This window comes from Salvelinus sp. IW2-2015, linkage group LG4p, assembly GCF_002910315.2.
Source record: "Salvelinus sp. IW2-2015 linkage group LG4p, ASM291031v2, whole genome shotgun sequence".
Taxonomy (NCBI): domain Eukaryota; kingdom Metazoa; phylum Chordata; class Actinopteri; order Salmoniformes; family Salmonidae; genus Salvelinus; species Salvelinus sp. IW2-2015.
Genome location: NC_036841.1, coordinates 16,853,900 through 16,869,689, shown reverse-complemented (window position 1 = coordinate 16,869,689; position 15,790 = coordinate 16,853,900). Strand labels below are relative to the sequence as shown.

The 15,790-nt window shown below is 46.7% G+C and overlaps 2 protein-coding genes across 2 annotated transcripts in view; one reads left to right on the top strand and one right to left on the bottom strand.

Annotated features, from left to right (window-relative positions):
* Positions 1-1,255: 1,255 nt before the first annotated feature.
* LOC111960614 (transmembrane protein 160) lies at positions 1,256-5,326 on the top strand. The gene is made up of 4 exons (XM_023982687.2): positions 1,256-1,522; positions 1,628-1,652; positions 3,420-3,512; positions 3,665-5,326. The coding sequence occupies exons 1-4, from the start codon at positions 1,304-1,306 to the stop codon at positions 3,961-3,963; spliced, it is 636 nt and encodes a 211-aa protein (XP_023838455.1). The 5' UTR covers positions 1,256-1,303; the 3' UTR covers positions 3,964-5,326.
* A 2,495-nt stretch (positions 5,327-7,821) lies between these two features.
* The window catches only part of LOC111957344 (neuronal PAS domain-containing protein 1-like), a 41,604-nt gene continuing 33,635 nt past the window's right edge, over positions 7,822-15,790 (bottom strand). Inside the window, 7 exon segments of the mRNA XM_023978125.2 lie at positions 7,822-10,635; positions 10,954-11,066; positions 13,228-13,375; positions 13,750-13,856; positions 14,429-14,625; positions 14,899-15,011; positions 15,096-15,270. Coding sequence (XP_023833893.1) covers positions 9,644-10,635; positions 10,954-11,066; positions 13,228-13,375; positions 13,750-13,856; positions 14,429-14,625; positions 14,899-15,011; positions 15,096-15,270 — 1,845 coding nt within the window. The 3' untranslated portion in view covers positions 7,822-9,643.

Here is a 15,790-nt window from a genome sequence, read left to right as displayed (position 1 = left end):
TGTGTGTATAAGGTAGTAGTTGTGGAATTGTTAGGTTAGATTACTTGTTGGTTATTACTGCAATGTCGGAACTAGAAGCACAAGCATTTCGCTACACTCGCATTAACATCTGCTAACCATGTGTATGTGACAAATAAAATTTGATTTGATTAATTCAAAAATCATGTTAAACACTATCATGGCCACTAACTGTGGATAAGAACGTCTGCTAAATTACTAAAATGTCACATGTAAAAGTCACAGAGCTAGTCCATGCAATTTATGTGACTTAAGCAAATGTATTACTCCTGAACTTTAGGCTTGCCGTAAAAGGGACTGAATACTTGACGCAAGACATTTCAGCATTTCATTTTGAATTAATTTGTTAAAAAAATTAAAACAATTCCACTAACATTATGGGGTATTGTGTGTAGACCAGTGACAACAAATCCAAACTAACACAACATAATATGAGAAATGTAAAGGGATGTGAATACTTTCCAAAGGCACAGTACATGGCCTTGCATAGGCTCAAATGCAGAACATTCACACCCCTAATATCAATACAACTGTAACATATTCCAAGATTCTAGGCACATTTATAAAGCCTATCCGAATACAAACCAGCTGGAAACTAAAGGGCATTAGAGGCATAACTTTACGAAAACATTTGGAATGTTGTCAAACAAATAACACAGAAGTGTTGTGTTGCATTTGGTTCTCACTACTATCAACCACACCTCAAACATTTCTTCTCAGACTGCATGGTCCCCAAAATGGTTGCCCACATGAGCATAACAGCCGGGCACAGCAATAAAGCCCGGCACACATTCTACACAGGACCATCTAGAAAAAGTTGAAAACTTCACCAGGTGCAAAGGTGGTTTCATACCTTTTACATGTTCCCCACTAATTAGGGTAATCCTTAGAGAATCTTTGGTTCCTTCCCTGTCACACAAACAATTTGAAACGCTAAAACTGTTTCATTGGCCTTATGTGATAATGGACTCCATTATGTGGTCTATCGTCGCCATCTGGTGGCTGAATAAGCTAAACACAAGATGCAGGAAAAGTATAACGAGATTAACCAGATGTACCGATAAGAAACCAGTAGTAAAAGGAGAAACAGACTACGTTAAACGTTTACAAAATAAAATACACATGTAATAAGAATATGGCACGGTTTATTTTACAATACCAAACGCAGGAAGGCGCTACAATAATATATTTCCCAACATTGTGCACGGGAGCACCACCTCCTTCCGTGTGTCGTTTGCAGTGTGAAAGTTCATAGGGCATGCAAAGGTCGTGTTTTTAGCGAGCAATGGCTGCCTTGAGTTGGTTTACTTGCAGACAGCTGCCGCGGATTGCATCTCAGTTCGCCCGGGTTGTGAAACACGTCAGGCCGCAGTACCTCGGAGGACTGCCGGCGAGGAGAGTCCACGGGTCTTCGCGGAAATGGGTGGTTGAGAAGGAGCAATGGGGCAAGGCTCGGATTCCCGAGTATCATCAGCTGACAGAACTCGATAAGGCGGATGCCTTGGTAAATTACAATGAATATACGCCTGCATTACAGAAATGATTTGTGTGAGCTGACATCAACCATCTTTCTAAATCACTTGTATTTTTCTTATTGTTTGCTCTGCAGATGCTGAGAAAGTCCCACGAAACCGGTAACTGCACATTTACAGTGCATTCGGAATGTATTCAGACCCCTTAACTTTTCCCCATTTTGTTACGTTACAGCCTTATTCTAAAATGGATTCAATTACCACCTCCCCTGCCGCAAATCTACACACAATACCCCATAATGACAAAGCAAAAACAGGTTTAGATATTTTTTCAAATGTATCAAATAAATTTAAAAAACTGATTACATTTACCTAAGTATTTAGACTGTTTACGCAGTACTTTGTTGAAGTACCTTTGGCAGTGATTACAGCCTTGAGTCTTCTTGGGTATGACGCTACAAGCTTCTCCCATTCTTCTCAAGCTGACAGGTTAGATGGGGAGCGTCGCTTCACAGCTATTTTCAGATTGAGTTCAAGTCCGGGCTCTGGCTGGGCCACTCAAGGACGTTCAGAGACTTGTCCCGAAGCCACGTCTACGTTGTCTTGGCTGTGTGCTGGCGGTTGTTGTCCTGTTGGAAGGTGAACCTTCGCCCCAGTCTGAGGTCCTGAGCACTCTGGAGCAGGTTTTCATCAAGGATCTCTGTACTTTGCTCCGTTCATCTTTCCCTCGATCCTGACTAGTCTCCCAGTCCCTGCCACTGAAAAACATCTTCACAGCATGATGCTGCCACCACCATGCTTCACCATAGGGATGGTGCTAGGTTTCCTCCAGACGTGACACTTGGCATTCAGGCCAAAGAGTTCGGTCTTGGTTTCATCAGACCAGAGAATCTTGTTTCTCATTGTCTGAGTCCTTTAGGTGCCTTTTAGCAAACTCCAAGTGGGCTGTCATGTACCTTTTACTGAGGAGTGGCTTCCGTCTCGCCACTACCATAAAGGGCTGATTGGTGGAGTGCTGCAGAGATGGTTGTCCTTCTGGAAGGTTCTCCCATCTCCACAGAGGGACCATCTGGGTTTTTGCTTACGTCCCTGACCAAAGCCGTTCTCCCCTGATTGCTCAGTTTGTCCGGGCAACCACCTCTAGGAAGCGCCTTGGTGGTTCCAAACTTCTTCCATTTAAGAATGATGGAGGCCACTGTGTTCTTGGGGACCTTCAATGCTGCAGAAATGTTTTGGTACCCTTCTCCAGATCTGTGCCTCGACACAATCCTTTTTCAGAGCTCTACAGACAATTCCTTCGACCAACATGATTTGGGTTTTTGCTAACACATGCTCTGTCAACTGTGGGACCTTTTCTATAGACCGGTGTGTGACTTTCCAAATAATGTCCAATCAATTGAATTTACAACAGGTGGACTCTAATCAAGTTGTAGAAACATCTCAAGGATGATCAATGGAAACAGGATGCACCTGAGCTCAATTTAGTCTCCTAGCAAAGGGTCTTAATACTTTTGTAAATAAGGTATTTCAGTTTTTTTATTTGTAATAAATGTGCATTTCTTAAAACCTGTTTTCACTTTGTCATTGTGGGGTATTGATTGGGGAAAAACATATTTTATCAATTTTAGAATAAGGCTGTAACGTAACAATGTGGAAAAAGTCAAGGGGTCTGAATACTTTCCGAAGGCCCTGTAGATTAGGAAGAGGTTTAAAGACAGGCTATTTGTTTAATTACTATGCTATGCATTTTGTTAGAATTCCTGTTGGCACAGTTAGATTAGTTATTGTAGTGTAAGACGATCTGCATGCGTCTCTAGGCTATGTTTACACATCTGAATCCAGGATCTTCAGCGACATGGGAGAAGCTCCTGTCTGCAAACACTGACAGGGTTATTTTCAGACTGGGATCTCCGTGTTGTTCTGTTCTAGGTTTCCTGTCTTGGTTCCGTAACGGACTCCTGGCCACCGGTATCGGGGTCATCGCTTTTGTCCAGAGTGACGTAGGACGAGAAGCGGGCTATGGTAAGGAGGCTAGGAGGGCCAGGGCCCAGGTTCTATTCTATTGCAGCGAAGCATAATTATCAGAAAAGTCCTTAACGTTGCTAAAACACACCCATTATAAATATACTACTATCGGTCATCAATCTTTCCGCCTCTCTCTCTCTCCCCCCCAGCCTTCTTCATCCTGGGTGGTGTGTGTGTATCGTTCGGCGGGGCGTCCTACGTGGGCAGCCTGTTTTCCCTGAGGAGGATGATGCTTCTCTCGCTGCCTGCCGTGCTGCTGAATGTTGCTGTGGTGAGCAGCATCGCCCTCTTCTGGCTGTGTGCGGTATCGCTCTACATCGGACGCCTGGAGGTGGAGATTATACATGAGGGTGACGATGACGGAGGGGAGTGCCCAGACTGTCGCGACCGCTGCAACCACTCCCATGGCGGCAGGCACCACGGCAACGACAAAGGCCAAGACAAGTAGAGCGCTTGAGTGGCATAGGTGACGAAGTGCGTGTTTGTTTCTTTGTGTGTGAGTGAGTGAGACGGAGAGGACTGATGGGGAGTGTGTATGACACTCAAAGACACGTGGGTACAAAGGGGATCAGTGAAAGGCATGATTTGGTTCTGTCCTCTGTGATAGTCGTTTGTGTGGGTGGGTGATTGTATTAAATTGCTGTGATAGGTATCAGATGGGGCGGCAGGTAGCCTAGTGGTTAGAGCGTTGGACTTGTAAGTTCGAATCCCCGAGCTGACAAGATAATCTGTCGTCCTGCCCCTGAACAAGGCAGTTAACCCACTGTTCCTAGGCCGTCATTGAAAATAAGGATTTGTTCTTAACTGACTTGCCTAGTTAAATAAAGATAATATCAGATGTTAGATAAAAACAAAATGTAGTTTTATTTTACACATACACACACACTGTGAGTGCCTCATTTGAGTTTATTTACTCCTGATCATGTTTACTTTATGAATCAAAGAGCCCTGTACAATTCCTAAGCCATACTCTGAGCCAGCCCATGCTGTGTTCACCTAAATATGCTTTTGATTGATGCTATTTAAAAAAAATATCAGTTGATTCTATATCCATACAAAGGACTACTTGGATTCTTTGTAGTAATCCATGCTGGTGACGTAGAATGAGGAGATGTATGTAGCCTGTGTTGACGTGTTGAATGGATGAACTAGGCCTATGTGAATTGAACGATATAGGGTATAAATACGTCATCAACAATGGTCTATCTTTCTGCAATTCGATGTCTCTGTATGCGTGTAAGTCTGTGGGTTTTTCTTTTAATGTGTTTGTTCTGTTCTTACAGATTTGAACAGATTTAGTTTTTTTTTTACCCATTTTGGCTTACATTTTTCCAAAGGGTTTTGTGATTCATATGGCAAATAGCACTTTGTCAGTTTTTTGTATTTTTGTCATGAGTTGTAATCACTTTAATAAACATGTTCAATGCAATCTTGAATTCAATATTCGATTTCTATAGAGTAGTTGAACTCTAGAGTAATGATATTTCATACCTTTAGTCAATCGAGGGTTGATAGTTTGGAGCTACAACTTAATCAAAATACCAACCTTAAGAAACGATACAATTTGTATAACCTGTATGTTTTGTTAGCCTGTAGCCTGAGCTACCATCCTGACCTGACCGCTGCGCTACAGAACATTAGCATGCGAGACCTGGATGGTGGAACGAGGCGAGTTAGTCTCTGGGTTAGAGATTAATCTGTATTGCAGTGTGATGCATTTGATTTCTGCATGGCCTTCAGTAAAACTTATTGTACAGCATTAGACTTTATGTATGTATAAATATGTACATAAACACAGTTACAAAATCAAACTGGTGTTATTGTTGTGTGTTTGACCCCTACGTGAGAAGACGACTGTATGTTTGTGGTCAATACGTAAAGGTGCTACACAGGATGAAATCAAATGAAAATTGCATTGTAATTTCAGAAAATGTCCATAATATGTTTCACTTAATACTTAATATTTAATACTTACCCACCGTTGCTGTTCTGACTTTGTGGCTGTGTTATATTGCGGAAATCGCTGTGTCATGGTTGTTAAAATTCGACACTGTTTGCTCAATTTCAGTGTGTGTGAGCAAATAAGCACTGAATAGTGTAGGGAATCATTGTATCATCTAAATCGCAGTGAAATAATATTTTCAATAACAAATATCGTTTTTACAGCTGTTGAAACAAACCCGCAAGTAAAAGGCTCAACTTGCATATTCGAATTTCTGAAATTACAATGCAAAAATTACAAAATATCCTATGTGCAGCACCTTTTTAAAGAGATCAGAATTTTGCGTACACAAATGTAGGGTTAGCTATCGGGTTTGACACCATAGAAATGGAATAAGAATACGGAATAAGAATGGCTGACATTCCCTTAATTTGTCTTGTGTAGTTCCTGTCACTCAACCAAGCATTGATGCCATGTACTCCTCCATCCTCCTCTCTGGGTACACTACACACAGAGCAGCACCTCCCGTGCTGTCTGGATAACACCGCGGGAGGGGGATTATAAGGATCACGGAGTAGGTTACAGGCCCTGGTGCTGGTTATCTCGCATCCATCGATTCACTGGAGAGATGAGAAGGTTCAGGTCGAGGCGAGAGCTGCTGAGACTCACCTCTCTGTCCTGAGGTTGGAAGCCCATCCAGTGCTTCTTACTAACCATCCCTCTCTTTCCTTCTCTTTCTCTCCACCACTCCACCCCAGGCGTTTTGGCGCAGTTAGTTTCTCATGCAGGGTGTGTCTGGGTGCTGCATCGTCCCCCCCCTCCCTTCTCCTCGGCTGCGTCTGACTGCGCAGGCAGCTCTGTTTGGCATGCAGGCGGCTCCTGGGGCCTGGCGCGTCTAAAGGGCATGGCGCCAAGCAGCACGCACCCACACTGACAAACACCCGGACCATGGACTGACTCACAACATCACCAACCCACCTCACGGCACCATGGCAGGTTATAGATGAGCGTATTACCCTCCCCTCACGACCTGGACAGAATAGAGGAGGGATGGGGCTGTAGCAGTGAAAGAATGAGTGGAACGGGTGGTGTGGGTGGGGATGGAGGAGGAGGAGGAGGGTTGATAGTGTAACATGAGTGGTAAGATTGAGGGGAGATAAGAGGTGGAGAACAGAGGGGGTGGGGCACGTTGAAAAGTGGTGTTGAGGGTGGTGTAGTTGGGGATAGGATGTATGGAGGGAGGAGAGTGGGTGTAAAGGAAAGGGGGGGTCTACCTTCAGTTCTCACTCAAATATTTCCTCTCATGTTTTCTGTTTCAGTGTCAAGCCCATGTGGCCAAGGTACTATTTCCCAAGAGACCGCAGCTCCGTTTCAGGGGCTGAGATAAGCCTTCAAAGTCACTGACAGACAGACAGCCAGGGCGTAGGGTTGAGGAGAGACGCCCATGTCCCCACAAACTCACAATCCCTATCTGAGATGTAGAGGCACACCTTCACACCCACCATGGAACAGGCTATCAGCTGAAGAGCTCACTCCTGAGAAGGCAAGAGATAAAGGAGGAACCTGAGGTCATTTCTTAGCTCTCTTTACACACGCGCACGTACACTCACATTTTCTCCCCAACAACTGCTCTTGCTTAGTATGCGCTTCCTTTGGTCTTGAGGAGGAATGATCCTCACTCTAATGAACTGGGGCCTGCCACTTGAATGTAAAACAGGATTTAACCCGTCTTCAATGTCAGAGCCTCTCCCTAGGGCTGCCTGGAACAACACAACACCCGCTCTGAAACATACACACGTACGGCCCCTTGGTAACACACACACATGCTCGCATTCGCGCACACACAGATACACTGGCCATTCGCACAACACACTGTATGCATACACACGGCCTCAGGCAGACAGACACAGGCACTCACGCACACAGGCATACACATACAAACACTGCCTCAGTCATGCAGACGCGCACACACACACACACCCTTTGTCTAAATCTTCAGAGCCATTACTAAGAGAGCTTTGGCTCATAAACCTGGATATACAGTATACTGTTTAACGGGCATGTTTTCTCTGCACCACATCAGGCCAGGGTCACTCTAACCTGGTCTACAGGGACCAATATGGATGATGGTTTTAACATCAGGTACTTTTTCATGAACATTGTTATGCACCCGTGTGCGGGGCAGGTATAGATAAACTCAGCCATCACCATCTTTCAATGTCTCGAGACATAAAGTCGAGATGACTTGAGACACAGAGGCATTTTAAGACATCTTGAGGTACATTCTGAAGGCATGTTTTTAGACAGGCAGTAGCCCGGCCCACTCTTACCGACAGTCAGTCAGACACAAGAAGGAAATAAGAAAACTTTCTTGTACTCCTCTTATGGAATATTTTATTATCGTCATCAGTATCATAGTATTTATACATTGGTTCGTTTTAATTTGAAGATCAGAAAGGGATGGTATATTCAGAAATATTTGAACAGAAAGGGGTTAGAGTCACTGATGAAGCAGGTACGTTTAAAAAAACTAATCTGGTCTTATTGTTGTAGAGCCAGTGGAATTACAACCGACGCACAGACGGACAGACATACAGACGGACAGACATCCCCTCGTATGACAGACATGGTCCTATACAGCTGACATCCGACCCCGTCCATCAGTAATTCTTCAATCTATAACCAGGACAGTGATTTAAGATTGGGACATTTTAATCTCTAGAATTTCAGTTTGCGATGATGATCTTTCTCTTATGACCTCATAATATTTGGGATGGGATTTCTGGAGATGAGTATAAAAATGGATATCTTTGATATGATTTAATATATGTTTTCCACCCCACCTCTAATGACCTAATATGGATGTTTCCGGACAACCACTTTGAGAACAAAAAGCTACAGTTCTTATTTTATTGACCACAACTGTACTAAATCCCCATGGTCATATTTGAATGACAACACGTTTAATGACCGCGTTTTAAACTCCCGTGGTCTTTCTTTAATGACCCTACATTTTGTGGTCCGTTTGTGGTATTCATCATGACTACTCTGTTATTTAACCCTTAACGCACACAAGGACATTCAAAAGTGCTATGTGTTCATAACAAATTTCAGTAAGTGCTCGGACAAATGTGAATAATTCAAAAAAATATCCCCCTCCCCAAACCCTTTATTATGAATACATTTGTAGAGGGCTTCTGAATTAAACTGTGGCATTTCCCAAAGTATGTTCTCTAGTATAAGACAATAGTTTTTACACCTCTCCCACTCCACCGTATGGCAACAACATGACAATATAATAGGACTATGGCTTTCATCTCAAACCCAGCACAGCCCAGCGTCTTTCACTTTCACAACACTTCATTCTGTAGGATCGTTTTTAGTTTTTACAAGACTGAAAACATTACAAAGTGACCAGCCAGTAGAGGTATTGTACGTCCCCCTCCCATGCCTTTCTTTCCCAGACGACATCGTGACAGAACAGCCTCAGAGTGGAATGGAATGTATCTGAGACTCCCCTCACTCTCTGTGCTTTCACTGTTTTTAACCCTCTTCAGTTTTTAACCCTCTTCAGTTTTTAACCCTCTTCAGTTTTTAACCCTCTTCAGTTTTTAACCCTCTTCAGTGGGGTTCACATTGTGGGAGGAAGGATAACCCGAGATGTGTTCAAATATTATTTTGGGCGTCCGTGAGATTGGCTCAGACCTCTATATTTCCACCTCTGTGTCAGAGTATAATTTCTAACTCCGTTTAAGAGATGATTCAGTATTTCACGCAAAAATGAAGAAAAAAAATGTCATCCATTTTCTTTTTCTCTTTTTTTCCATTCACACAGAAGTCAGTCTGACAGGCTCAGGAACAGTTGTTATAATACTGAGGAAGGAGTAGTGAAGGTGTGTATGGTCCTGTCTCTATGTACAATATGGCTTTAGACATGGAACTCTGCACAGTCATTTAACAGCAGCGGAGAGAGGATATGGTAGAGCAGAGAGGGAGACAAAGCTTGGACAACTAGTGGGGTAAAGTCAAGTGTCAAAGTCCACTTTGAGTGTCACCCATCCTGTCACCTGTGTCGGACACCATCCGACTCCCCACGGAAGCTGTGCAAATGGTCCTTTGTTCAGTTTCACAACCGCATATGTCCCAATGTCCTGCCCCCATGTCTCTCTCTAGCCCCACCTCTCTTTCAGTCCTCCTCGGACCCTGCGGCCCCCCTCAGTCCGTTCATACAGAAGGGGTTGAAGGGATTGTCCGAGGCAGAGAACCCACTGAAGGAGGGCAGGCCAGCCAGCCTCTGGAGGTGAGGGAAAAAGGCTGGGGGGCCCTTGTGGTGGTCGGAGCGCAGCCCCTCAGCACCGGGGTGGGAGTGGGGCAGCTCTGGGGGCGCATAGCGGATGGTACTGGGGGCGTACAGGCTCTGTGGCCCCTGGGGGCCGAGGGCCAGGGGGTGAAACAGCACCCGTCCTGCAGCACCCCCCGCTGCCAGTCTATGCAACAGCTCAAAGTCAGGCCCGCACCCTCGGCCTCCAGACAACATTCCCCGCTCCTCACAGGGTAGAGGGGAGGAGCCGGACATCGGAGGGGACATGGCGGGGGAGGGCGGGGTGAAAATACCATTGGGTGGGGCTTCACTGCTGGAGGAGGAGTCCGGGATGGGGGTGAGGGGACTGTCGCCGTTCAGGCTGCCGCAGGGTGTGTGTGTGTGTGAGGGGGGAGGTTGTATGTGTGAGGAGGTGTGGGTGTGTGTCCAGCGACCCCCTGCGGCCAGTGCCTCATGTTCAGTCTTGATGTTGGGGTGGCCAGAGAGAGGCGAGGACACTACACTCTTCAGGTGCTGGATTACCGCACGGCCGTTGTGCGCCCCGCCGCCCCTCATGGGGGTCTCCTCGCCTCGTTTCGAAGGCCCCTCCTCTCGTTTGACCCTCGCGCTGTCTCCCCCATGCTCCCACTCTCTCTCCTCTCCCCCGCTCTCGCTGCCCAGGTCTGAGGAGGCGGACACACTCCGCTCTCTCTGGCGGAACTCTTCCAGGCGACGCCGCGTTTCCGCGGGAGCACCCTCAGAGTCAGACCGCAGCGGACGCTTCCTCCTGTCCCCTGATTGGACACCGGGATTATAGATCTCTCTCAGTTTAGAGTCAGGGTCACCTTTACACACAGAGCTTTTCATTGGCTGTGGGCCTGGGGAGGGGAAAAGAGTTGGATGTATCATTACATTGTAGTCATTTAGCAGACACTCTTATCCAGAGTGACTTACAGGAGCAATTAGGGTTAAGTGCCTTGCTTAAGGGCACATCGACAGATTGTTCACCTAGTGGTCTCGGGGATTTGAACCAGCGACCTTTTGATCACTGGTCTATTGCTCTTAACCGGTAGGCTACCTGCCGCCCCATCATGTGTGTTTGTGTATGTGTGAGCGATTCAATGTACAGTACAAGTGTGTGTGATTGCAGTATGTGTGTGTGTGTGTGTGTCTGTTTTGACTGTGTGGTTCCCTACCCTGGGTTTGTGGTGAGTGTTCCGAAGGGGAGGAGCTGGCTTTCAGACGCTCCACCCTCAGACTCTCTGGGAGCTGCAGCAGATCCAGGGGAGTGTCTGGGAGCTCTGTCCGACTGAGAGAGAGAGAGAGGGGGAAAGAGAGAGAGAGAGGGAAAGAGAGAGGGAAAGAGAGAAAGAGAGGGAGAGAGAGAGGGAAAGAGAGATAAGGAGAGTGAGAGAGAGAGAGAGGGAAAGAGAGAAAGAGAGGGAAGAGAGAGAGAGAGAGAGAGGGTGAGACAGTAAATATAAGATAATAAATGCACCTTTTACAGCTCTTGAGTGCTGCAGCAAACCACTGTTTATGTCTCCTGATTTAGCAGGATGGGTGCAGTGAGTACTTTACAGAGAGCTTTATTGGTCTTAGATTACATTGTGTATTTTGTTTTGTCTCCCATCAGCTTCCTTCACACCATTACCCTCATCTATCAACAACAACCAGCCTCTCCAACTAATACCTCCCATCAGCTTCCTTCACACCTCATCTATCAACAACAACCAGCCTCTCCAACTAATACTCCTCCAGCGTCCTTCACACCATTTACCCTCATTGCATCAACAACAACCAAGCCTCTCCAACTAATACCTCCCATCAGCTTCTTCACACCATTACCCTCATCTATCAACAACAACCATGCCTCTCCAAACAATACCATCCCATCACTTCCTTCACAGTCCATTACCCTCATCTATCAACAACAAAGCCAGCCTCTCCAACTAAATACCCCATTCAGCTTCCTTCACACCATTACCCCTCTCTGCAACAAACAACAGCCCTCTCCAACTAATACCTCCCATCAGCTTCCTTCACACCATTACCCTCATCTATCACAACAACCAGCCTCTCCAACTAATACCTCCCATCACGCTTCCTTCACACCATACCCCTCATCTAATCAACAAAAACCAGCCTCTCCAACTAATACCTCCCATCAGCTTCCTTCACAACCATTACCCTCATCTATCAACACCAACCAGCCCTCTCCAACTAATACCTCCATCAGCTTCTTCACACCATTTACCCTCATCTATCAACAAACACCAGGCCTCTCCAACTCAAGTTACTCCCATCAGCTTTCCTTCACACCATTACACCTCATCTATCAACAACAACCAGCCTCTCCAACTAATACCTGCCCATCAGCTTCCTTCACCATTTCCATTACCGCTCATCTATCAACACCAACCAGCCTCTCCAACTAATACCTCCCCATAGCTTCCTTCACACCATTACCCCTCATCTATCAACAACAACCCCAGCCCTCCAACTTATACCTCCCATCAGCTTCTTCCACACATTACCATCATCTATCAACAACAACCAGCCTCTCCAACTTATACCTCCCATCAGCTTCCCTTCACACCTTTACCCTCATCTATCAACAACAACCAAGCCTCTCCAACTTATACCTCCCATCAGCTTCCTTCACACCATACCCTCATCTATCACACAACCAGCCTCTCAACTAATACCCCCATCAGCTTACCTTCCACACCATTTTACCCCTCACTCTATCAACAAACAACCAGCCTTCTCCAACTTACTAACCTCCCATCAGCCTACCCCAACCCGCTGTATTCCAACAACCCCTCCCCCCCTATTGCGCACGCACACACACACACACACTCAGCAACCCTTGCTCTCCGTCCAGCCCTCGCTCCACTCAGGAGCCACCCGTACAGAACTGAGCCAGATCAGGATCGGAGGGGGGGAGGATCAGGGGGGGCTGCTGCTGGAGAAGTTAATGAGCTCTTGTAATTACAGCACTAATGAACTAAAACACCATTCAGACCCAACATTCTGACATCCATTTGTTGTAATTATAAAGCGCTGCTCCAATTAGTATTGTAATTCAGCCTGTTCCTCTTGTTTTTGTCTGACTCCTCTCTTGCTCTGTGCGTGCACGTGTGTCTGTTTGTCTTTGAGTGTGTATGTGTGTTTAGGAGCTGGGGGGTTGTGGSTCCTGAGACAGAGACAAAGGAAAATATAGAATTTCCTTGAATTCATGTGTGAATACTTGTATCATATCGGTGTTTTAAATGAACAAAACTTCACATCATTCTGTAATAAAATGTATATACTGTCATTAGGGTTTAGTATATACAAATGACGGTAGACTGAAGGAGTGGGACGCCTTGTCTAGGAGCGTAATGCTGGACGCGTTGTGCACCGTGTTTGACCTGCTACTGTGGCGACGGGGCTGACTAGCGACGGGGATGACCAGCGACGGGGCTGACCTGATGACGTAGTTGACCCAGATGACGTTGCGTTCGTGGGGGGCTTTGTGGTTGATGGAGACGGTGGCACAGGACTGGACCCACAGATAACCCCCTCTCCTCTGGAGCCAGCGGTAGTACCCGGTCACCACCTGACCCTTCCTCAACACTGGGAGAGAGAGGGAGAGAGAGAGAGAGAGAGAGAGAGAGGGAGGGGACAGGGGAGAGAGGAAGAGAGTAAAGAGCGAGTTGGCATAGCACTACAGGATGTTGGCAGCAGAGGGCGCTGATTGCAAAATATGAGCTTAGTCAAAATGTTAACTTTCAAAGGTAACGCGCACACGCGCACGGCACGCACGCACAGCACGCACGCACGCACCGCACGCACGCACCACGCCGCACCGCACGCACGCACGCACACCACACGCACACACACACACAACACAACACACACACAACACACACACACACACACACACACACACACACACAGGCACACACACACACACACACACACACACACACACACACACCACACCTCACAGTCCTCATGGCTCTGTCTGATGTTATCCAGGTCTTCTACATGGATGAAGTGGTAGCAGGTGTGTCCCACCACCTCTGCCGGGCTCAGGTCCATGTACTCTGAGATCCTACAGGGAACAATGATGGTATTATCCACGTGATGTAAACATATAGACACACATACACAGGCAAACAAACACATACCATTTCTTAATGGAGTCAAATACAACCATAAAATTATTCACAGTACAACCATATATGCACCTCATAAAGACATCTGCCCCTGTGTGTAGCTGTGTTGTTGTGTTGTTGATGTGTTGTTGTGTCGTTGTGTAGCTGCGTTGGCGTGTTGTTGATGTGTTGTTGTTGTGTCGCTGTGTTGTTATGTTGTTGTGTTGCTGTGTTGTTGTGTCGTTGTGTGGCTGTGTTGTTGTGTTGTTGTGTTGCTATGTTGTTGTGTTGTTGTGTTGCTGTGTTGTTGTGTCGTTGTGTGGCTGTGTTGTTGTGTTGTTGTGTTGCTGTGTTGTTATGTTGTTGTGTTGTTGTGTAGCTGCGTTGGCATGTTGTTGATGTGTTGATGTGTTGTTGTGGGTCGTTGTGTCGCTGTGTTGTTATGTTGTTGTGTTGCTGTGTTGTTGTGTAGCTGTGTTGGTGTGTGTTGTTATGTGTTGTGTGTCGTTGTGTGTCACTCTAGCTGTACCTGTTCTCGCAGTAGGTGACCTGCAAATCCATGTTGACCCGGAAGACAAACATCTGGCTCTCCATGCGCACCTCGTTCAGCGTGGAGGGCGGGAGCGTGTGCGCAAGGGCCACCAAGCCCATTGGCCGACGCACCGAGCGGGCMGAGCCTGGCACCATGGCAGGGCGACAGCGGATTCGCCCGGTCACATGGATCACCTGACAGGAAGGGTTTACAGCAACTTGCATGGTTGTACATGTACAGTGTCTCTACTAAATGAACGGTGAGTAGTCCATTACTAGAGTTGCAAAACTCTTGTAACTTTTCAGAAATTCTCTTTTTTTTACAGAAATCCTGGTTGGAAGATTCCTGGATTCACGAGGGAATAAAGAGGAAACCGGAATTTTGCTACCCTATACATTACAAACAGTCTGAATGATTTCTAGGAATGGAGAGTTTGATTTCTCTATATATATGTCTCTTACTCTGACCTTGTAGCCGGAGGACTTGACGTGGAGGCCTCTCTTGGTGAGGGTGGACTTCATACGGATGAAGAAGCCTCGGTCAGGAGGTTCGTTCCCAGGAGAGAGGGGGCTTGAGGGGGCTGTGGAGAGACAGGGGGAAACCACATTTGGACCAGATCTAGACAACATCAGTCCAGGCCTACAGACATGTATGTGAGACGTACCAGGCTCAGGGGTCCCTGCCAGGGAGGATGTGGAGGCAGAGCTGGAAGCGCTCTCGGGGGCCACGTGGCAGCCAGCCTCGGCCCTCAGGTGGGGCCTGATGCCCAGACGCTCTGCCATCTCCACATGGTCCGCTGGGTGGATGTAGTCAAACACACTGCTGCCCGTCAACTCCACCTAAACACAATCAAATGTAGAGATGAGACACAAACACTCATGCATGAACACATGAATGCACGCAACAACGCACACACGGACGCACGTCGCACACACACCCCTGAGCTGGGGGGCAGACACAGATTACAATAATACACATCGGGAAGGATACACATCTGCTGTATTTGGTGATTAAAGTAAGCTGAAAGACACCAGGGATATACCATCTGTGAAGGTCAGATTTGACTATTTGAATCTGTTCATTCATTTCCTATTAATTCATAGGCATGAGCGTATCCAGCCCACTCCCGGAGAGGGATAAAGACCACCAACACCTCCCAGCTATCATCCTCCTGCATCATAGTGTCCTACTCAAATCCTTTAAGGTGAGATTCCATTTCATATGATAAAGCGCCTGTCTGCTCCCTGCCTTCTCCCTGCTCCCTGCCTACCTGTCTGCTCCCTGCCTTCTCCCTGCTCCCTGCCTACCTGTCTGCTCCCTGCCTTCTCCCTGCTCCCTGCCTACCTGTCTGCTCCCTGC